We start from the raw sequence: 23,119 nt of genomic DNA on the forward strand, positions 1-23,119 counted from the left end.
CGGCTCCTTGTCTTTGCATTTCCGGGAGGCCTTTCTGGCCAAGAATCAGACACCGGACCAGCCTTCTCCCTGTGTCCTTGTGAGGCCTCTGTCCCATATTGTGGCGCAGGATGACCCAGACATGGTCAATTGCCCGGTTAGGGCCCTGGAGGCCTATTTAGCTCGTACTCAGCCCATCAGGTCGAGCTCGCAGAAGCTCCTATTTATCTCCTTGAATACTTCTATGGAAAGAGATATTACGAGGACTACCTTGGCCAGGTGGGTGTCAGCTCTCATAAAACAAGCTTATGTGTGGAGTCTGGCACAAAAGGGGGGGGCTCAGCCTGCCTTCCCTCTCGAGTCAGCTAGAATGCACGAGTCCCGGGCATGGGCGTCTTCATTGGCCGTTTTGAGGTCTCGAAGACTCGACGATGTTCTGCGCACAGCATACTGGCGTTCGGACGACGTCTTTATCTCGTTCTACTTGAGAGACATCGCCGCGGTCTGCCGTGACGGCTCACGGACCCTCCCTGCACTGGTGGCAGCGGGGCAATGCCTCTCCAGATCATAACAGTGAGTTTGAATTTTTTCTTCTTACCCACCACCTTGGAGTTATCTGCTAATATGTGACTCAGAGTAAGAATATGTAATTTAATCGAAATTTTTTAATTAAATGTTCATTTGATTAATATACTTACCCGAGTCACATAGGTAATTCCCTCCCACCTTCCCCGCTTTTAGTTTCTTTGTATTCTAGAAGTCGAATGAGGGTGTCTCGTACTGGGTACGAGATCTGTGGCGTGATACGCTACGGGAGGCAACCCAGGGTAGCAAGCTTGCTACTTTTTTAGCTTGGGTTGCTTCCCTTATACTATAGACGGGATAGCGTTTTTCAGTCAACCTAGCATCTCGACTGCGTCAATGCTAATATGTGACTCGGGTAAGTATATTAATCAAATGAAAATTTAAATAAAAATTTTCGATTCCTTTATTTGAACATGTATGATCTATTTAGGCACTTGACAGGTTCAGGTAATTCCATACATGGCTTAATTAATCAATGCCTTACACTTACTTTTATGAATATGACACTTGTTTTTATTATCAATAGGAATAGCTACATGCATGTTCCTAAAATGTGGATTGATTTTGTGGGGCTTGCATGTGTTTTGATGTGGGTGAATATATATATGTTACCAAGGCAAATCAGAGATAAATTATCTGGAACTCTGGTTAAATCAAATACGCTGGTATACATTCCATCCAATTTTATGGAAGACTTCCATCAGGTGTTTGCCATTTTTTGCCTTGTTCAGATTACCAATGTCTGTAAAATTCTGGGTAACATTTACAAGCAATTTCCATGCTGATATTTGTTCATTTCAGCTGTAAGCTCTGATACAGTTTGCGTCGGCTACAGGTCTTGGGAACACATTTTTATGTATAGACTTAGGTGAATGTCAGTACACACACACTCGCACACACACACACACACACACAGACACAGACACAGACACACACTCACGGCTGGCCAGCTGTCCGTCTGTGACCAAACAATTTGATGTTGAAGGTTTCTCAATTACATGAAACTGAAGCTAGGCCTTTGAAACTCTACACACTTCCAAGGTTTAATTACCTTCTTTTTCGTTTTTGATAGTTGAAGCTATTGACTTGATTACATTTGAATTATCATGAAAATATATTCTGAGACTGGCTGCCTGATGACAGTCAGATTTAACATCTTGAGTGGCAGCAGTGACCATTATGAGGGACTTGTTTTGTCAACACGCTTTGGCTGTGTATTTGTACAGTAGACTATTCAAATCGGATCACAATCAGCATGGATGTTTCATTTTTTAAACAAATTTATGTGATTTATACTCTGATTTACTCTGTGATGAAGTTTCCCTTGTGTTTTGGTTGTGATGACCTTCAAGCCACAAAGATATCTGATTGTTTGGTTTTTGTTTTACTCTTTATCATTATCATTTGTAACTGTTAACACAGTTAGAGGTGCTCTAGATCTATGCATTTGATTGAATTTTTAGTTCTTTTCATGTTTAAACGTATATACAATAAAATATGAAGAAATTGTTGATTTCCTTTCTGTGCTTTCTTTTTGCTGAGGAATATAGTACGTTATGACTTGTTTTTAAAAGATGATGTTCGGAGATAACTGTTGGGGTTTTACCTAACTATAAGCAGAGAGAGTTTTTCCCCAATGAAACAGTGATGCAAACAAACACTTCTGATCAGTGGGGATGGCAAATACTGATCATGACGTCGACGGCACAGTGAAAAATGAATTTCAATGTGCGTGTTATGCAGTGTCTGTTCAGTATACTTTATTATACAATTATACGAGAATTTATATCGCGCACATATCTCACCACAAGGCGACTCAAGGAGCACAGTACGAAATATGAGAGAGCCCTGAAATGCCGTCGCTTGGCGCAGAAGGGACAGCACTCTTTATTTCAAATGTAGTCATGTAAATTATACATACATACACATGCAAACACACACACATGCAAACAAACACATGCAAACACACACACACACATGCACTCACATTTGCAAACAGAAATACACAAAGAATCAGTTTAATGTGTACTGCAAACATTTTTCAAGAAAAACAAATCCCAATACATTTAACATTCTCATCAAGTCATTCACCTTTAGAGTGAAAGAACACACACTTTCACACATGGGGTGATTATTGAACAGCAAATTCAGGGCATGACTTACTACTACAGTGTTGACAGCTTTCAAGAACATATAATTTTAAATCTCCACGCTCTTGAAGACTTTGCATAAACACTCAATTCATAATATATGTCATCAACTCATATATGTACTTTCAATGTGGAACACATACAGATTGAATGTGATGACAGGAAACTGGTATCCTTCCCAAATAGACAGGGAAATAAGGTGACACATATTACAGACCTGTTTACCCTTACGATTTTGGCGTAATTTATTACGATTTTCTGCAAAAAATACGCCATTCCGCTATCCGTGTCAAGACTACGATTTTCATAAATAAAAAAAAATGTAAAAAAAAATTTTTTTTTTTTTTACCAATTCACATGTTTGGCATTGGTTTTTTTCAATGGCAAAATGGGGTGAAAGAGCACAGGACTGACCAGAGATCATGTCGGTCTGATGAGACGCTGGAGAGCCTTCTAGTGGTGAAGTCTCGCCCTCACTCATTCGGCAAGCGCAAGTACAGTAGAGAAGCGCTTGACACACTGAAAAAGGCCTACTATGCTTTTGATGTGATCTTCTTTGAAATTATGATGACTACAAAAACTGACTGATGTGTTTTGTTTGTGAATGATGCATCTATGTGCATGATTGCGTTTCGCAGACACAGTTGTTATATGCGTTGTAATTGGTGACGAATGCTGGATGATTACTATTTTTGTGCCAGGATTACTATTTTTGGGGCTGAGCATTACTCCAAAACACTCATGGGGGTAAACAGGTCTGCATATAGTGCAAAAACTGTTCAAATCAAACTATGAAACACCTGAATCCAATAACTAAAGCACTATCACCCCCCCCCCCAAGTTAGACCGCACACTTTTTTTTAATTGTTTCCTTGAGGTAATTATCTTAACCCCCCTTAAGGGGGGCTCGGGATTCACCATACTTTAGAAAATAAGTGAAGAATTTTATTGGTGAGAAAAGGAAAGTAAAAGGACTTTGGGGAGGCAGAAATAAAGAAACAAGAAAAAGATCCTAATTAGGTTCACGGCATCGAGAGTGATGCGACCTTCTCTCAGAGGTTAGTAGAGTTCAAGGCTCCCCCATCCACCACTCGGGGGACGCGCCTCTACGCCAATTAGGGGGCGCGAGGTTTCCTTTATAATTAATTTGCGAAATTGACAATAATAATAATAATAATAATAAGAAGAACATTTATATAGCGCTAAATCAAAAACTTTCGACAAGGCTTACTCAGGTTCTTTAAATCGTTGAATCCACATACATTTCCATAGCGTAGTGTTGCTGCTTTAACTGCTGTACAAATCACCCTATATTCAAAGAATCTTGTGGGCTTACATCCAACCTTCTGCTGCATAATATTAAAGGGCAAAAACTCATTACCAACATATACATCCTTTACTCGACAAACGCCTGCTTTAATCCAGTCGCTAAAAAACAGGGTTTGGCCGCAGTAGATTATATCACTGCTGTTCCATAAACACGTATCACTTAATAACATTTCTCCACCTACTGCTCTCTGAATCATGTCCTTATTTTTCAACCAACAAATTAAAACTTGTTTCCAAAATACATTTTTAATTAATCCCAATCCTTTAAAATTGTTTACCGTGGTGTTAGATTGGAAGCAACACAACCTTTCACCAAGCTTCGAAAACATATGTATCGGTATCTGTTTCCATCTTTCCTGCTTTTCGTTCAATAAATTTGCCGCCCAGGACAACAAACAAGAGGACTGCATATCAATGACATCAATCATTTTTAAACCCCCATCAGGAAACTCTTGACACATCACTTTTCTTTTAACTTTCTCAAATGCCTTACCAGTGCTTGCAACGGGTAAATAATCTGCGATAACAAGAGAGATTTCACTATGCATATTTTCCCCATGATACTACAATTAAATTACATATCTTTACCCAACTCACATATAGCAATTAACTCTAGTTCAGTTCTGGTAACGCTGTACGCGTTCCCCTTGGTAACAAGGGAGACCACCCTAAAAAAGAGTGATCCATCCCATAATATCAGACCGATGTCAGGTCCGCCTCTGCACAACGTTGGACACTCAACGACAAGCGTCACAGACTCTCGCCTGCCTGGTCTCGACCACACAGGCTGGTCCTATCACCTACCAGAGACAAGGGAAGGTGATGAGACGCAAGGACAACACACCTACTTCCCAGAAGAACGTCACCAACGCATGGACCATAGACGTTTTGAAGTTACCCCACCCTGTTTCCCCTATGATACCCACCTACATCCCAAACCAGAGCCTTTCGTGCCCACATTCCTGGATCCACATCAGACCACCCCCAAAGTTATTTGGGGAAACGAAAACGCAAGGCCCCCTGCGTACATGAACGTTGACAATGAACGTCATGCAGATCGTCCATTTGCCTCCTACCCCCCGTCTGCGTACTTCCAACGTCCACTTGCTACTCCTGCCAAGCAGGACACTCCTATGGACTCTCTTGCCAAAACCCTATCAGACGCTCTGATGATCAACCGTTTGCCGATGCAGGAGCCGTGCATTTTTGTTGGTGACCCTCTCCAATATCCCATTTGGAGATCGTCGTTTGCGTTTCTCATCGAGAGACAGAACATAACCAGCAGTGAGAAGTTATTGTATCTGCAACGGTACATCGGAGGTCAAGCAAGGGAGGCTGTGACCGGCTTCTTTCTGCTGAGAGAAGGTGATGCCTACGAGAGAGCCATGGAAGTGCTGGAAAATCGGTTCGGCAACTCATACGTCGTTTCGCAAGCTTTCCGGACCAAGCTGGACGAATGGACCCCAGTCAAAAGCAAGGATCCCAAGGGACTCAGAAGCCTGGCCGATTTCTTGCAGCAATGTTCCGTTGCTGCCCAAGAAGTTGGTGGACTGAGCATCCTGGATGATGCCCAATACCTACGGAAGATCGTCGGAAAGCTCCCAGACTGGATGAGTCACAGATGGTCAAGAACAGTTGCTCGAACCAAGATTGAGAAGAAGAGGTATCCTCTGTTCCATGAACTCGTGTCGTTTGTTACCCTCGAAGCAGACATTTCTAACGACCCAGTTTTCGGCTTGACAAGTGCATCGGGGACAACGATAAGAAAGTTCACAACGAGCCTGTCTACCCTGACAGAGGATGTCACCACATGTCTGCACTGTCAACTTCCGGACCATGACGCTGGAACATGTAAAGAACTTATTGAGAAGCCTCTGGAAGAGATACGAGATTTTCTGTTCAAGAACCGTATCTGTTACGGATGTCTCAAAAGTAAGGATCACCAGAGCCGTCAATGTAAGCAGAGACAGACATGCAAGAAGTGCAAGAAGGCTCACCCCACTTGTCTTCACGATGACAATTTCAGGTATCAGAACAGTATGAGTGAAAACAAAGGGGCGAGTGAACACAAGAACAATTACCGTACCTCTGAGCTGCTGACGTTCGAGAGCCACTGTCATCGTCGACCCCTACGGTGTCTGCTCTTAGGGCCAGCGAGGAAAACAGCATCGGTTTCACGTCTATGATCGTTCCCGTTCTCGTTTCCAGTGACTCTAACCCCAACGTAGAAGTGCTAACGTACGCATTACTGGACACTATGTCCAACGCCACTTTTGTAGTGCAGTCAGTGGCGGAAGAAGTTAGAACCAAATCACAGCCAACTACGCTCAGGATCTCCACACTGACTGAGGACAATGCTGTGGTCTCCGGCAGGAAGTACTCTGGATTGCGTGTCCGCTCTTCTACCTCCGGTGAGTTTGTCAGGCTCCCCTTCTGCCATCTCACGACCTTACCTGTCCGTTGTCCCCACGCAAATCCCCACCTCAGAGACGGTCAAGGCTTACCCACATCTCCAACACCTGTCTCCTAAACTGCCCCCCTTGTACCCTGACTGCGAAGCAGGCCTCCTCATCGGCTACGACTGCGCTGAAGCCCTCATGCCCCTAAACGTTGTCCAAGGACTGCCATTTGCAGTAGAGACTTAAGTTAGGTTGGAGCATCGTCGGCAAGGCACCGCATTCCGTCGCCTTTGATGGTATAGGCTCGTCCATGCATGTCGTCAAGCCAGGATCAAGAAATGAAGAAAGAGCAGCTCATGTCTATAAGATACAGGTGGATGAGGTATCGTGTACTGACCTACTACACGTCATGGAGAGAGACTTAGTGACTCAGGATCCATGTCCCAGGATGATTTGAAGTTCATGAAGATCGTGAAGGAGAACGTGAAGGTCAACGAAGCTGGTCACTATGAGATGCCCTTACCATTTCGACCAGAGAAACCGTCCCTCCCCGACAACAGAGGTGCCGCAGTCAAGCATCTGAAGGGCCTGAAACGCCAGTTCAAGAAAAGGCGTGGGTATCGTGATGACTGCGTCAAGTTCATGACATTAATCTTGTACGGGCTGATCGTGACGTGTTTTGCCTCTAGGGCAATCCACATTGAAACCCTGGATGACATGTCAAGTGATTCCTTCATCAACGCCCTACGCATTGTTGTCTCCATGCGAGGAAACATATCACGCATTTGGTGTGACAAAGGAACGAACTTTGTAGGTGCATGCAATGAGTTCAAGTTCAACCCCCCTGCAGCTAGTCACATGGGTGGCGTTTGGGAGCGTCAGATCCGAACGATACGCAGCATCCTGAATGGTCTTCTCAGAAGATCAGGCCAGCGTCTCACTACCTCATCACTTCGTACGTTCCTATACGAGGTGATGGCCATCGTGAACAGTCGACCACTGTCTGTCGAGTCATTGGAATCGGCAGATGGACCACGCCCTTTGACCCCCAACCACGTCCTTACCATGAAGTCAGGTGCCATCCTTCCGCCCCCTGGTGTGTTTGAGGATCCAGACCTGTACGCCAGGAAACGTTGGCGCTGTGTTCAGCGGATGGCAGACGAATTCTGGCTGCTATGGAAGAGCCAGTACCTTACACTCCTGCAGAAACGCCGTGTCTGGCAACGTCCCCAGGCAAATGTACAGGTGGGAGATGTCTTGCATGACCAGAACTTGTGCAGATCAGAGTGGTGCATGGCTCGTGTAATCGAGGTGATGCCTGGATCTGATGGACTGGTCAGACGAGTGAAAGTGCATGTTGGAACAAAGGCTCTAGACAATCACGGCCGTCCCACTGGTGATAGTCGCATATTAGAGCGACCTATTCACAAAATGACTTAGTTGATCGTAAAAATCACGAAGACAAAGCTGTGTAAGCAAATTGAAAGAACAATGAACTTTGGAGTGCTTTTCCAATTTGACAGTTGTTGATTGTTGCGGTTTGTTTTTATACCAGATGATGTAACGGACATTTATGATTTAAGTGGTGCGTTTTTTATGCCGTCGAGTAAATGACTAGTGGCATTTAGTTGAAACGAGATGTGTTGAAACACTGAAAATGATTGAACCATAATATTGTTGTGTAAATGTTTTGCAACACAATGATTTTGAGTTGTGAATTTGAAATGTCTAAATCTGCGTTATTCTTCTTTTGATATAAGGAATATGTTTGTACAAAGGTTTTTTGAAGTAAATTATATTAATATAATTTCCGGTGGGAGTGTGCATGCCGATGTGGCATGCATTCACTTATTTTTTGTTGTAATTACGTTTGCTCAAGCCATTGCACGATGTAAAGGAAGTAAACCATGTTTTTATCATGGCACCTTGTTGTGACCTGTTTTTGTGGAGCGGTACTATTTTTACGTGAGACTCACGTGCTCCTTGTTCAGTTGTTGTGACCTGGTTTTGGTCGGAGCGTTGCAAAACTGCGTCGTTTAGTTTTAGAACACCGTGAGATTCACGTGCTCTTTTCCGTGTCTTGATTTTGGGGTGAGCCCTGCGAAACTGCGTTGTAAGTTTTAGAATACGTGTGACTCACGTGTTTTTAGTTTTTAATGTCAGCTAGTTCCTTGATCTTCTTTCTGTAAAATATACCGTTTTAAGTTTTGAGCATGCACGAAGTGCGTGATCGGTTACTGATTGGTTGTAAAATAGTAGTCGCACCCGATTCTGTCTTAGGAATGTTGTTGGTTGGTCAATACGGTGACCTTTGACTAACTATTCCATGTTAGGTTTTTGTTTCCATAAATACCACTGCTTGACTCCTGTCTCGTCAGTCGATCTGAGGGTTTTAGGAAGTGTTTGGTTTTTGTTCTGTAAACGTATGAAGGTTAACAAGTGAACCAACGGAGGAGTGTTTCTTGTTATGTTTTAACGTCAACGTAATGTTCTTGGAGACAGTTGTTTCTCAAGTGTGAATTGTTTTGTGCCCTTCGTTTGAGAGGCAACACGTTTTTGGTACTGCTGGTCAACCCACACAGCGCATAAGGACATTTTGTTGTTACTTGTTTGTGTTGTAATTTGGTCGCCATTTTGTAATGACTTTTGAGTTGTTTATGTTTAACGTGAGTTGAAAGTCTGACATGTAGTGTTTCTTTATTGTGTGTTCAACTATTCTAGTCTTGTGAAACGTACAGCAATGGTTTGTAGACGCTAGAAAGTCGCCAATGTTCATGATAACTTGTGTTTTCTGTGGTTAACGAAGTTCGAAGTGAAACGTTTTCTCTGACTTATCCAGCCTTACGTTAAGAGAGCTAGCGGTCTGTGGTGATCGTTTTGTAAACGGGCTTATTTCTGATAACGCTATTGAGGGAAAGTGGTTGAGTAAATATCTTGTTTGTGACTTTGATTAACGCGCAGGAACGTTGTCGTTAGGAGACTTTTTGGGTATGACAGTTTGCTTTGTATTCCTGGCCCGATGAGTCAACGTTTTGTATTTTCCTGAAAGTAGCCATTTTGGATTTAAACGTATGTATGCTAAGTTTCTTGAGTATTCTTAGTGCTTTAATATGGTATTGTTGAACGTAAGGAACGTAATTCTTTATTGTTGTTAAAGGACTAACCAACGAGTGTTTGGTATTTGCAACTTTCTTGTCTGTCTTCGCCTGTCTTGTGATTGTTTATTTTTCTTGTTTTTACTTCTTGTGTCTTGTTAATGCATTTGATACTTTTGCCATGTCTAATAATTTGTTTTCTTTCTGTTTAGTTTTTTACCGCAATACGTAGTACTGTAACTATATATATGCATTACTGATACCTATTATCAGATGTAAATTAATAAACCAGTACTTTTGCGCGTTATCGCTTGTAACCTGTGTTTGTCATTTCGTATGAACAATTTGTAGTACCAGCCTCGCACACGAAGGCGTGCACACTGTATATTTATTCAAAAAGACTCGAGGATATTGGCATCAGTAACACACAGTTACAACTAAATATGCTTGGTTGAGGAACAGTACATTGCGTTATTGCTTTTAGACAGTGTCAACTTATACATTATATTGGAAACAGACTGGATGGTATTGGCATCAGTAACACATAGTTACACATAGGTATCCCCCAGGTCAGGAACAGAACATTGTGTCAGTGCATTCAGTCAGTGTCAACATACTTATTTACTAAAACAGAATCGAGTCAATCACCATCAGCAACATAGTTTTGCACCCATACATATTTAAGCCACTCACAACATGAGCTAGGCAACATGGAACCACCCTCCATCAAGGATTGGTGATATTTTTTCACACAGAAAACACGTCAATAACTCTCACCTCAACACACGACAAGAAAGAAAGGCATGTGACCAGGGTCCAACAAGTGACATCACTGATTGAACACCTCATTGTGGTCAGGGTGGGTGAAAACGTTACTTTGTGTAGTTTGACATCTGTAAAATGTGGAAACACTTTTTTTCACACACAAAACACGTCACCAACACACACACATACACAGCGAGAGGGGTCACTACCTAGCAAACGCCCACCCCGTTTTTTGTGGGGTTTTGTTCGGGAGAGAAACGGACATATTCCACCTCGCGTCCTTCCCCAGTTGAGAGTAGGGAGATTTAATAAACGAAACGTCGGGACGTTTCGTTTTGAAGTCGTGGTAAACGTCATCATTTCGGGAGTCTCTCGCTGGAAAGGTGAAGGTCAACTGAAACGGAACGTGGAACGTCAAAACGCAGTCACGTTTTCCACCCCCAAAAAACGAACAATATTTCGTCAACTTTTGTGAGTATTTTTGCACACTAACAGTTTTATTTGTTGGCCATTTTATGCATTGCTAGATTCATCAACCCTTTCACAGTCTTTCAGCGCTGAGAATGTGTTCATTGGAGGTAGACAACTGTTGTGAACTGAAATATTTTGAAGGGTGCTGATCCTGGTACATTTATCCAACTTCATGGTGAAGAAAGCAAATGGCGAAGCAGAAGTAGGTCATCGCATCGAATTTTTATTCTGGCTTCGTATGTGATTTTGTATAAACAAAGTCTGTGTGATTTATTTGGACTGAAAATAATCAAAGTATGCCCGATTCTGGACCACCTCCTAGGTTTTTTTTTCCCCATTCTGATCGAGGACAGACGTGATAATTTCACTTGAAGATTTATCGCCCTTCCTTCATTCCGAAACGAAACGTGAATACATCTAAATCTTGTCTGTGGCCTATGCCGTCTCGTTTCACGTTCCGTTTCGCGGGGTGACTCATTCACCAAACGAAACGAGCTGCAAAACGAAACGTGCTGTCTCTTGAATCTCGCTATTAACGGACAATGTGCGTTTGTATGCATCCACAAATGGATAGATGACGAGGAACACCCTCCTGACCTGGATTCAGCGTGTTCTTTGGCCAGCAGACGAGCGTCGCCTCCTACTTCTGGACTGCTACAGCGCTCACAAGACACAGGAAGTCAGAGAAGCGGTTGCCGCACAGCAAGTTGACTTGGTCTTTGTGCCTGCAGGCAGCACAGCTTTAGCCCAGCCAGTCGATGTCGGTTTCGCCAAACCTTTAAAAGATGGCATCAGAGACTGCTGGGTTGAGTGGACTGAGAGAAGGTCGAAAGGAGTTTGAATTTATTGTTAAATTGTTGCTAGATCTGTTCCATAGGAAAATTTACTCCGGAGTAACTATTTCGTACGAAATTCTTACTCCGAGTACACTTTTCGTACGAGCAGGAAAAGAACTCCCCAAGGCACGAAAAAATTACTCCCACGAAATTTTTACTCCATTTTTGTTTACTTCCATTAAAAATCTCGTACGCAAAAATGGGATGCGGGCGAAGGGATAATGCCAATAAGTGATCTCACGCACACGAATGTCGCACTACCATCCTTCCACCACCAAGACTAACAGGGGACAAGGGAGTAACAATTTCGTACACCTGGCATGGGAGGTTAAATTGCTCGTGTTGAGGTGAAGTAATTTATTCGTTATTTATTCGTCAGGGGAGTAAGTTTTGTACGAAATGTTTACTCGGAACTCACCTGTCTTAGTGAGTAATTTTCTCGTGCAATGGGGGAGTGCTTTTTTCGTAAAGGGAGTAACTTTTTCGTACGAAATGTTTACTCCGGAGTAAAAATCTCGTGGGAGTCATTTTCTCGTGTTAACACCGGCTGTTTTTTTTTTGTTTTTTTGCTGCAGTCACGTAGGCCATGTCCAGTTATACGCTTTTGAACAAACCGTTATCATATGACCTGGACAGGGGACAATGTCAGCCACACAGTGTGTAGAGACTGGCCACAGGTACACTGACACACACACACACACACACACATATGGATATAAGGGGGGGGGGGGGGGTGGTTCGAACGTTCACACTACTGGGCACATTTGATACAAAATAAGGATTGAAAGGGAGGAAAGAAGAAAGATATATTAACAGAAGGAAGACGAGGAGGAACGATGAAAGAAGACAGAATGGACGAGATAAAAAAGGAAGGAAGGAAGGAATTAAAGGAGGAAGGAAGGAATAGAGGAAGGGAGGGAGGGAGGAAGGAAGGAAAGTTCGAGGGAAGGAAAGAATGAAGGAAAGATTCTCACAGCTGAGCCTCGATATTGGGGTAAGACTTTCAGCCATTTTGGTTTTTTTTGTTCCTTACTGAAATTGTGAAATGGTCAAAAATACAGCATTGCGGTTATTTTAAGAATGGATGGCGATGGGGGGAGGTGTGAGGGGAGGGAACCCTAAGCTATTCTTTGGTATTGGTAATAGCAACATGCTTAGTTTTTCCTAGGACGGTTGATACCCCAGAGTGTGCTTCCCTTTTGTAAGCAATTGTGACCTTAATTCCGACAGTGTGTACATTGCTTTTCTGTAAGCGACTTCAGTTGATACCCCAGAGTGTGCTTCCCTTTTGTAAGCAATTGTGACCTTTTAATTCCGACAGTGTGTACATTGCTTTTCTGTAATAGTTAGTTAGCTTTTGCTTTTCGGGTCCAGCGGACCATAATAGGCCAAATCAGGACCCCACAAGATCATTCTTTCTTTCTTTATTTGGTGTTTAACGTCGTTTTCAACCACGAAGGTTATATCGCGATGGGGAAAGGGGGGAGAGGGGATAGAGCCACTTGTCAATTGTTTCTTGTTCACAAAAGCACTAATCAAAAATTTGCTCCAGGGGCTTGCAACGTAGTACAATATATTACCTTACTGGGAGAATGCAAGTTTCCAGTACAAAGGATTTAACATTTCTTACATACTGCTTGACTAAAATCTTTACAAAAATTGACTATATTCAATACAAGAAACACTTAAGGGTAAAACATTCAACATTCAAGGAAAGACTATCGAAGATGTCATCGATAACTTGGATTTGTGTCTTTTAAATTCCGGAGAGGGTACTTTTTTAACGCAATCTGGAGAAGAATCTCATTTGGACTTGGCTATCTGCCATCCATCTTTGTTTCTTGATTTGAAATGGTCTGTCCATTCGGATCTGTGTGGAAGTGACCATTTTCCCTGTTTTGTCAGTTTTGAAGAGGATCAGGGCGAGGAAGCCCTTCCACACTGGAAATTTTCCAAAGTTAACTGGGATTTATTATGTCTTTCCACTTCAGGACAAATAACCCCAGAAGTTCTAAATTCTGAAGACCCGGCTTTAACCTTTTCCACCCTTTAGATGCAATGTGCAAAAGACAGCATACCCAAATCTTCCTCTAAACCCAAAGGTCCAAAAACACCTTGGTTTAACGAAGAGTGCCAAGCTGTCAATCAGGAGCGTAAACGAGCTCAACGGCATATGTATCTATACCCAACGTCAGCCAATAAGATCGCTCACCAAAAGCTTCGAGCTCGAAGCCGTTTCATTTACAAAAAGAGTAAAAAAAACTCTTGGCGCAATTTCTGTTCTAAACTTAATTTCAAAACTTCAAGCAAGAAAGTATGGCAGATTATCCGTAAGAAGGTAAAAATTCTTTATTTGTTTATTTATATGGTGTTTAACGTCGTTTTCAACCACGAAGGTTATATCGCGACGGGGAAAGGGGATGGGATAGAGCTACTTGTCCACAAAAGCACTAATCAAAAATTTGTTCCAGGGGCTTGCAACGTAGTACAACATATTACCTTACTGGGAGAATGCAAGTTTCCAGTACAAAGGATTTAACATTTCTTACATACTGCTTGACTAAAATCTTTACAAAAATTGACTATATTCTATACAAGAAACACTTAAGGGTAAAAGGAGAAACAGAATCCGTTAGTCGCCTCTTACGACATGCTGGGAAGCATTTCCCCCTAACCCGCGGGGGGTCCGACTTTAGATGAGATATATACAAGTGTATGCGTATTTAGGTGGTATCTGCAGTCATAAATTTGCAACTTATGGCAGAACGACCAAGGTCTTTTACGTGCTGTGTATTACAGGCAGGGTGGGTGTGTCAATTTTTCTCATTTAACCGTATCATTTTAATGGACAATACATTGTTGTTATATCACTGCCCTTGTCTAATCAAAGCCTTATTTCTTTATTATGGAGAGAGGACAGGGAGGAGAGTGCGGTGGAAGGAGGTTAGTTTGAGTGCGAAAGTGGAGCGAATGAAGCTGCGGATGATGCGACTCAGTGGTGCGTGTGGAGTGCCGTCCGTTGCGGGAGAGTGGTGGCTGGGAGTGGATGAAGAAGGATGTGTAGGGTGTGTAGGGTGTGCGGAAGAGAGGCTGCGTGAGAATGAGGCGGGGTTGGAAGCGAGGAGGGAGGTGCTGGCGGCGAGGGAGGAGGTGCTTAGGGAGCGGGAAAGGAAGGTGGGAGAGGATGAGAGGGATGGGCAGAATGCCTTTAAGGCACCTATGATGTTATTAGACGAGACGGAAGGGAGGGTGGCGGCTAGGGAGGCGGAGGCCAGGGGGGAAAGGAGGCCGGGTGGTGGCTAGGGAGGCTGAGGCCAGAGGGGAAAGGAGGGCCGTAGCGTAGTGTTTGGGGTGATGTTGGGTCAGCTTAGGCAGAGGGAGAGGGCTCTAGGTTTTGTTTGTTTGCTTAACGCCCAGCCGACCACGAAGGGCCATATCAGGGCGGTGCTGCTTTGACATATAACGTGCGCCACACACAAGACAGAAGTCGCAGCACAGGCTTCATGTCTCACCCAGTCACGTTATTCTGACACCGGACCAACCAGTCCCAGCACTAACCCCATAATGCCAGACGCCAGCCGGAGCAGCCACTAGATTGCCAATTTTAAAGTCTTAAATATGACCCGGCCGGGGTTCGAACCCACGACCTCCCGATCACGGGGCGGACGCCTTGGGCCAACCGTGCCGGTACCCCTATCAATTGCCCTGAACCTAGCTGTAACTGCTTTCTTCAGATCACCAATGATTGAAGGGGTGTTTGTATACCAAGACATTCAAATAACATAAAAGGTAAAAGTCTGGAGGGATGGACGAACAGTACGAGTTTTAAGAAGAGAGAAATTCAAGTTTTACTCCCTCACAGCCAAGCCATCAAGGGCATGTTCCAGGGTTTTACCCCGACTTTCGATGAGATATACAAGTGTATGCGTATTAAGGTGGTATCTGCAGCCATAAATTTGCAACTTATGGCAGAACGACCAAGGTCTTTTACGTGCGGCTGTGGAACATGTGTATTACAGGCAGGGTGGGTGTGTCAATTTGTTTTCTCATTTAAACGTATCATTTTAATGGACAATACATTGTTGTAAATATCACTGCCCTTGTCTAATCAAAGCCTTATTTCTTTGTTAGATGGAGAGAGGGCAGGGAGGAGAGTGCGGTGGAAGGAGGTTAGTTTGAGTGCGAAAGTGGAGCGAATGAAGCTGCGGCTGATGCGACTCAGTGAGTGCGTGCGTGTAAAGTGCCGTCCGTTGCGGGAGAGTGGTTCTTTCTTTCTTTCTTTCTTTATTTGGTGTTTAACGTCGTTTTCAACCGTTCAAGGTTATATCGCGACGGGGAAAGGGGGGTGGGGGGATAGGATAGAGCCACTTGTCAATTGTTTCTTGTTCACAAAAGCACTAATCAAAAAATTGCTCCAGGGGCTTGCAACGTAGTACAATATATGACCTTACTGGGAGAATGCAAGTTTCCAGTACAAAGGACTTAACATTTCTTACATACTGCTTGACTAAAATCTTTACAAACATTGACTATATTCTATACAAGAAACACTTAACAAGGGTAAAAGGAGAAACAGAATCCGTTAGTCGCCTCTTACGACATGCTGGGGAGCATCGGGTAAATTCTTCCCCCTAACCCGCGGGGGGTGGGAGAGTGGTGCCTGGGAGTGGATGAAGAAGGATGTGTGTGATGATGGCGTGTAGGGTGTGCGGATGAGAGGGATGGGGCAGAATGCCCTTAAGGCACGTAGGGTGTTATTAGACGAGAGGGAAGGGAGGGTGGCCGGCTAGGGAGGCTGAGGCCAGGGGGGAAAGGAGGGCGGCGGCTAGGGAGGCTGAGGCCGGAGGGGAGGGTGGCGGCTAGGGAGGCTGAGGCCAGGGGGAAAAGGAGGCCGGGTGGCAGCTAGGGAGGCTGAGGCCAGGGGGGAAAGGAGGGCCGTACGGGAGCGTAGTGTTTGGGGTGATGTTGGGTCAGCTTAGGCAGAGGGAGAGGGCTCTAGTTTTTGTTTGTTTGCTTAACGCCCAGCCGACCACGAAGGGCCATATCAGGGCGGTGCCGCTTTGACATATAACGTGCGCCACACACAAGACAGAAGTCGCAGTACAGGCTTCATGTCTCACCCAGTCACATTATTCTGACACCGGACCAACCAGTCCTAGCACTAACCCCATAATGCCAGACGCCAGGCGGAGCAGCCACTAGATTGCCAATTTTAAAGTCTTAGGTATGACCCGGCCGGGGTTCGAACCCACGACCTCCCGATCACGGGGCGGACGCCTTACCACTAGGCCAACCGTGCCGGTCCTTTGTTCTATGCCTTCAGGTTGACTCTGTGGGCCGAGTGCTGTGCCTCCCAGGCAACGCAGCAGCTCGGCTCACCTACCTCCTCAACGAGGCTTTCAGCCTTTCTTTCTTTATTTGGTGTTTAACGTCGTTTTCAAAACTTTCAGCCATCTTGTTTTTTGTTACATTGGAGCCAGAGGAGGATGGACACCTGAGACATTCTTGGACTTCACCCGAAAAGCACCAAGAGAGCACTGTGTATGCGAGCCATGGGCGGAACACGACTCGTAAGAATCTTCATGAATCTATTAACTTCACGAGCCATGTGATAGAAGGAATAATCATAGAACTCTGTTGCGCTATGATAATATTTATGTACTCCTTTGCATGAATGTAGTGTAACTAACTCATCTAGTTACATGCGCTGCCACAGCCTAATTAGCCGGTTAGGTAGGAACGGTGGCAACGCACGGAAGACCCCTTAACCTCAGTATTTGTACCCTAGGAACATGTATATTAATGTACTCCATTAAGCAACTGTATAACGAATAAAATAACAATTGCTAGACGGTGGGACAGTGCGCTCGTTCCAGCCATCCATTCATGCGACACTTTCACCTAAAAAGGACAAAGGTCCACGTGGAACCCTATCTCTATTCAAAAGAAAGATTAAATGCCATGAAACGAACTAAGAATCTTTCTTTTATATAATTGAAATTCCCGTTCCGCCTTCCTAGCCAAATGCCTAGTCATCTAATTAGTGACGCGCATGAATGGATTAACGAGATTACCACTGTCCCCATCTACTATCTAGCAGGAAAACATTGATAGGGGTTGACATGTATGCATTATATATGATTATGCGCTATAGCAAATGTCCATTATTATTATTTATTTATTATTAATATATGACATTACTGGGAGAATGCAAGTTTCCAGTACAAAGGACTTCATTTCTTACATACTGCTTGACTAAAATCTTTACAAAAATTGACTATATTCTATACAAGAAACACTTAAGGGTAAAAGGAGAAACAGAATCCGTTAGTCGCCTCTTACGACATGCTGGGGAGCATCGGGAAAATTCTTCCCCCTAACCCGCGGTGGGTAGTTAATTAATCGATACTTTGTGATGGAACATAATAAATGCAATCATATCGTCATACTAACTGTATTCATCAAAATGCGAATTACTGTGCACATTTGCAAAACAATGTCTCGTAATAGTGTGCCCGCTATAACTACGTATAGTGCCAGTGTTTTGCCATTACCATTGCTTTTACGGCGGTGTGAACTGTTCTCATGCTTGATTGTGAAATTGTGAGCACAAAAAAACCAACGCCTCAATGTCACGGATGAGCCCGTAGATATCGGTCCATTTGGCAAAAGTTTTTGAGAGAATACTTTTGCTGCGTTTTTCAGTGCTGTTTCGCCTGCGTTTCCCTGCTTATTCGTAATAGTTTGTGTATTGTTGCTTTTCTGAAAGCGATTGTGCCACCCGGTGTGTGCTTGCTTTTCTGTAAGCAATTGTGCCAACCCGGTGTGTGCTTACTTCTTCAAGCAATTAATGCTTTCTTTATTTGGTGTTTAATTTTTTTCAACCACGAAGGTTATATCGCGACGGGGAAAGGGGGGAAATGGGATAGAGCCACTTGTCAATTGTTTCTTGTTCACAAAAGCACTAATCAAATTTGCGCGGATTCTTGTCGGGTCTGACTAAAGAGAATTATACGGGAATGTACTCGGGCAAGCCTAGATACCCAGTGGTAGCTTTGTATACCACCGACAGGGCGACCAAGAGGACGGGCGCGGTAGCCTTGGTCCAAATCCCAGCAGCCGACATTGGTGTTCAGCGAGATTTTTTTAATTTATTTATTTGGTGTTTGTCGTTTTCAACCACGAAGGTTATATCGCGACGATTCAGCGAGATTACCGCGGTGTGCAAAAAGGAGGTGACCATTAGCATGCACTGTACCTCTAAGGCCGGTAGTATCAAGGTGCGCTTTGTCACAAAGATGTGGGTTTGATATTTGTGATATGTAGGCCGTCGTGATTTTAACCTCCCTAAAGATTGACTTGGGATAGGGTATGACACGTTTGAAGCGTTATCACGGATTTTGTGCGTTGCACGTGGAACTGGCTTTAGCTTGAGATGAGCTGTGTTTACGAGCATGAGACATGTAGCTGATTTTGGTTTGATATCGTCACAACGCTATATAGAGGCTCGACCGAGCAAGGTGTCTTAGCGGGTGTCAAGTTTGTCTGGGACAAATTCACTCTTTCAAGAGACGGGTCTCTTAAGGTAAATGATTTACAATGTTGTATATCATTGAAGTTTGATTACATAGCTGCAATGTGAAGGTTAGTGTATACAAAGTGCACTAAATCTTAGTGTGAAGTTTTAAGAGAATTCTTGATGTGATTGTATCAAGGTTTTTCTTGGGGAATTTCTTGAACATAAATGTTACGCATTTATGTTATGTTTAAGACGGTGATGCTTTGTATGGCAGTGTTATTCATAGATTAAGTATTAGCTTGGATATTGAATGTGGACGGAATGTGAACGTAGAATGAACGAGAATGTATGAGATAATACATGATTGTTTGGAAGAAGAGATGGTTTTAGAGAATGTTGTATTAAGACTTAGTTAAATTCTTTAGGAGTTTCCATGAGGAGTGTTCCATGGCGTGTACGAGGGGCGGACCTTACACGGAAGAGCGCGGGACGATAGTGGAGAACAAGGGAACCACATCGGCGCAGATGGCTGGATGAAAGAGTCTCCATCGTAACCGGTCGTAGAGACGACGGTTCTTTTCGCTAATGGCTGAAGCATTTCTCGGGGAGAAATGTGAAAGGTGTGTGTTGACATCTATAATGAGAGTTTCTGGGAATTCATCATTTACGGGATTCAGCGACACAAGGATGTGTAACTGACGACATGCAGTGAGCCGTGATACGAACTCGTGAGTGTCTGTCAGCACTTTATCTTGTGCGTTAAGTTATCTTTGAGAAAGTATCTTTATACTATGTACTTACATGCATTGAGTGAATGCTATAAGATTGTGTGAACTGTGTGTTCGAGAAGTTGATTCGTACTGTTGTATTGAAGTGAAGAATTGTGTTAAATTTGTTGAGGAATTAATAAGTCTGTATACTCCCAAATTCTGGGTTTGAAGTGTGTAGTGTGAAGAGTGAAGAGTCAGTTTAATTAGATAGGGCAGAACACGTATAAATAAAAGCAACTCCTTTATTTCACACAAAACGCACTTCATGACACGCTTTCTTCTAGGCATCTTTATCTCCACCCAAACCCAGTTTACTATCTCTGACGGCAAGACCACGATGATCGACCTGGTGGTGAAACCTAACTCTTACTCCAAGATACCGGGCACTCACACAGGCAAAGAGGTCGTCTTGGTTGACACGGGGCTCAGCACGCACTGCCAGAAGGACCGCAGCGAGAGACCGACCACGGGTACTTTTTACACCATCACGACAACATGGCCTTCTTGCGCACCTTTGACAACAGCGGCACCATCTCTTTGCACCCCATGGGAGCGTGGGAGATCAAACGCGGGCCTATCAGGTAAATGACTTTCTTTATTTGGTGTTTAATGTCGTTTTCAACCATTCAAGGTCATATCGCGACGGAGGTTAATGACTGATTGCCCCACAATGACTAGCGCATGTTCTGCAGTCGGTAAAGACTTGCAGCATGACGTGACGGACGGACACCTGCAGCACGACCTGCAACATGACGGTGGCGGGGTAGATGGCGACCCAGGAATGAACAGGGTTGAGCTAATTTAATAGCCCAATAAAACCTGAGTACAGGTAATACATAAGACGAGGTCAGCAATGTAGAAGCATCCTTGGACAAAAATGTGGATATTCTTTCTTTATTAGGTGTTTAACATCGTTTTCAACCAAGAAGGTTATATCGCGACGTTGAAAGGGGACAGATGGGATAGAGCCACTTGTCAATTGTTTCTTGTTCACAAAAGCACTTATCAAAAATTTGCTCCAGGGGCTTGCAACGTAGTACAATGTATTACCTTACTGGGAGAATGCAAGTTTCCAGTACAAAGGAACATTTCTTACATACTGCTTGACTAAAATCTTTACAAAAATTGACTATATTCTATACAAGAAACACTTAACAAGGGTAAAAAGAGAAACAGAATCCGTTAGTCGCCTCTTACGACATGCTGGGGAGCATCGGGTAAATTCTTCCCCCTAACCCGTGGGGGGTAAATGTGGATATGCCAAATATCTAGAATAGGTAATATTTGTCATTCGCTTCAGGATTTTTAACCTGTGAGTGTGTCCGATTGGATGTTAGTGTTTTGTTATTTTTAGTGAAGTATCCAGTGAGTTATTGCAAGTTTGACACTGATGTCCTGTTTGCATCTGGATGTTTTGCAGATGACTCATTTATGGACATTATGGACGATACCTCCGACTCGGTGAGTGTGGCTTGCTTTTTGTTATCTTGAAGAGTAGCCATTGTTTATAGACTCTGAGCTGGCAGGTGTGTGTGTGTGTGTGTGTGTGTTTGTATTTGTTTTGCGTGTGTACATGTGATAGGATAGACTCAAGACAAATCGTTTGTTTTGACATCACATACTGCAAAGTATGTTACTGGAGGTACATGTAGTGCTTACATCTTTTGCCTTATATGATACGAGTAATTTTCATTTTTATTTTCTGTTATTAGTGCTTGTGTTCTTGACAGACCTTCCTGATGGTATAATTTATTTTATGTCTGTCTTATTTTCCAGGTGGAAGAGGTGTCCCTGCGGGATCAGACCTAAGACTTCTTACATTCTATTTAACTGCTATTGCAAAATGTTTTTTTCTTCAGCATCTTATAATTACGTATTGCCTAAATTCTCATGCAAGGGTTAACAAATGTAGACTTTGCATATAATGAACATTGTTTACAATGTACAATGTATCGGTAGTTTGCATTAATGTTCTGTTATCATTTTGATTCATCAGAGTTGTCAGTAGAAAGGAAGACGGTACTGTCATAGTTTTATAATGATCAGTGATGGCGCTAGTAGTTTTACAAACCAGTACACAAACTGTTATGATGCAAAAGTCCAGAAAAAACCCCGGTCGGCTGGTCATTGGAACCAGTTAGAGTCCAACTTGAGTACTGGTTTTGTTCAGCCAGAAAAAAAACCAGGAAGTTCTAAAAATCTACCGGTAGGTCATACCGGCAGCCAATTTTGTTCCTGTATTTTCTGGTTTAAACAGATTTCTTTATTTGGTGTTACGTCGTTTTCAACCACGAAGGTTATATCGCGGGGGGGGGGGGGGGGGGGGAGATGGGATAGAGCCACTTGTTAATTGTTTCTTGTTCACAAAAGCACTAATCAAATAATTGCTCCAGGGGCTTGCAACGTACAGTAGTACAATATATGACCTAACTGGGAGAATGCAAGTTTCCAGTGCAAAGGACTTAACATTTCTTTCATACTGCTTGACTAAAATCTTTACAAACATTGACTATATTCTATACAAGAAACACTAAAAGGAGAAACAGAATCCGTTAGTCGCCTCTTACGACATGCTGGGGAGCATCGGGTAAATTCTTCCCCCTAACCCCCAGGGGGTTGTCTCCCTCCTGTTAGCCAGATACAAAGAGTGTTTCAAAGACCACATTGTTGTGTTAATGATAGAAGAAAACTGCGTTCTGGTGGTTGCATTAACTGTGGACAACATGCATAGAATAGGTTTCAAGCTAGTGAAGTCATTTTTCTCACGCTATCTTTGTTATTTTCAGGCTAGTGAAGTTATATTTCTCACGCTAGCTTAGTTTAATTTCAGGCTGCTGAATTCACATTTCTCACATTGGCTTTGTTTCTTTTCAATGGCAGAAGAAGAGAGATAGCTGTTGCTGTTGACTCTCTGTGGCATCAACCTCCTGGCAACCCTAAGCTATTCTTTGGTACTATTCTTAGCAACATGCTTCGTTTTTTCTAGTATGTACACATAGTGTCATGAAAACCAGATGGGTTGAGAAAATGTTTTATTCACTTCCTCCATGGTATGAAATGAAAGTTATTCAATTCAAGATTGCTCGTATAACAAACTGACAATAATAATGATATTTTGAGTTTCTATTCTCATATGCCCCTTTCATCCCATCCATGGGGGGTGTAATTCAAAGCTGATATACATTAGATAAAAGGATTGTATCGTGTTATACCCTTTCAAC

General features: G+C 43.2%; 1 protein-coding gene and 1 long non-coding RNA gene across 2 annotated transcripts; one reads left to right on the plus strand and one right to left on the minus strand.

Moving 5' to 3' along the window:
* Positions 1-6,880: 6,880 nt before the first annotated feature.
* On the plus strand, positions 6,881-7,882 carry LOC138979565 (uncharacterized). Its single transcript, XM_070352279.1, has one exon. The coding sequence runs from the start codon at positions 6,881-6,883 to the stop codon at positions 7,880-7,882; it is 1,002 nt and encodes a 333-aa protein (XP_070208380.1).
* Positions 7,883-13,020: 5,138 nt separating this feature from the next.
* On the minus strand, positions 13,021-18,323 carry LOC138980913 (uncharacterized). The gene is made up of 2 exons (XR_011460491.1): positions 17,806-18,323; positions 13,021-13,189 (listed from the first exon to the last, which is right to left on the minus strand). It is a non-coding gene; the product is annotated as an uncharacterized lncRNA (long non-coding RNA).
* Between the last annotated feature and the right edge of the window lie 4,796 nt (positions 18,324-23,119).

Source organism: Littorina saxatilis, linkage group LG11 (genome assembly GCF_037325665.1).
Source record: "Littorina saxatilis isolate snail1 linkage group LG11, US_GU_Lsax_2.0, whole genome shotgun sequence".
Classification (NCBI taxonomy): domain Eukaryota; kingdom Metazoa; phylum Mollusca; class Gastropoda; order Littorinimorpha; family Littorinidae; genus Littorina; species Littorina saxatilis.

Excerpts from the sequence above, each read along its gene's own strand:
- LOC138979565 (XM_070352279.1), top strand. The coding sequence starts at position 6,881 with ATGTCCCAGGATGATTTGAAGTTCATGAAGATCGTGAAGGAGAACGTG.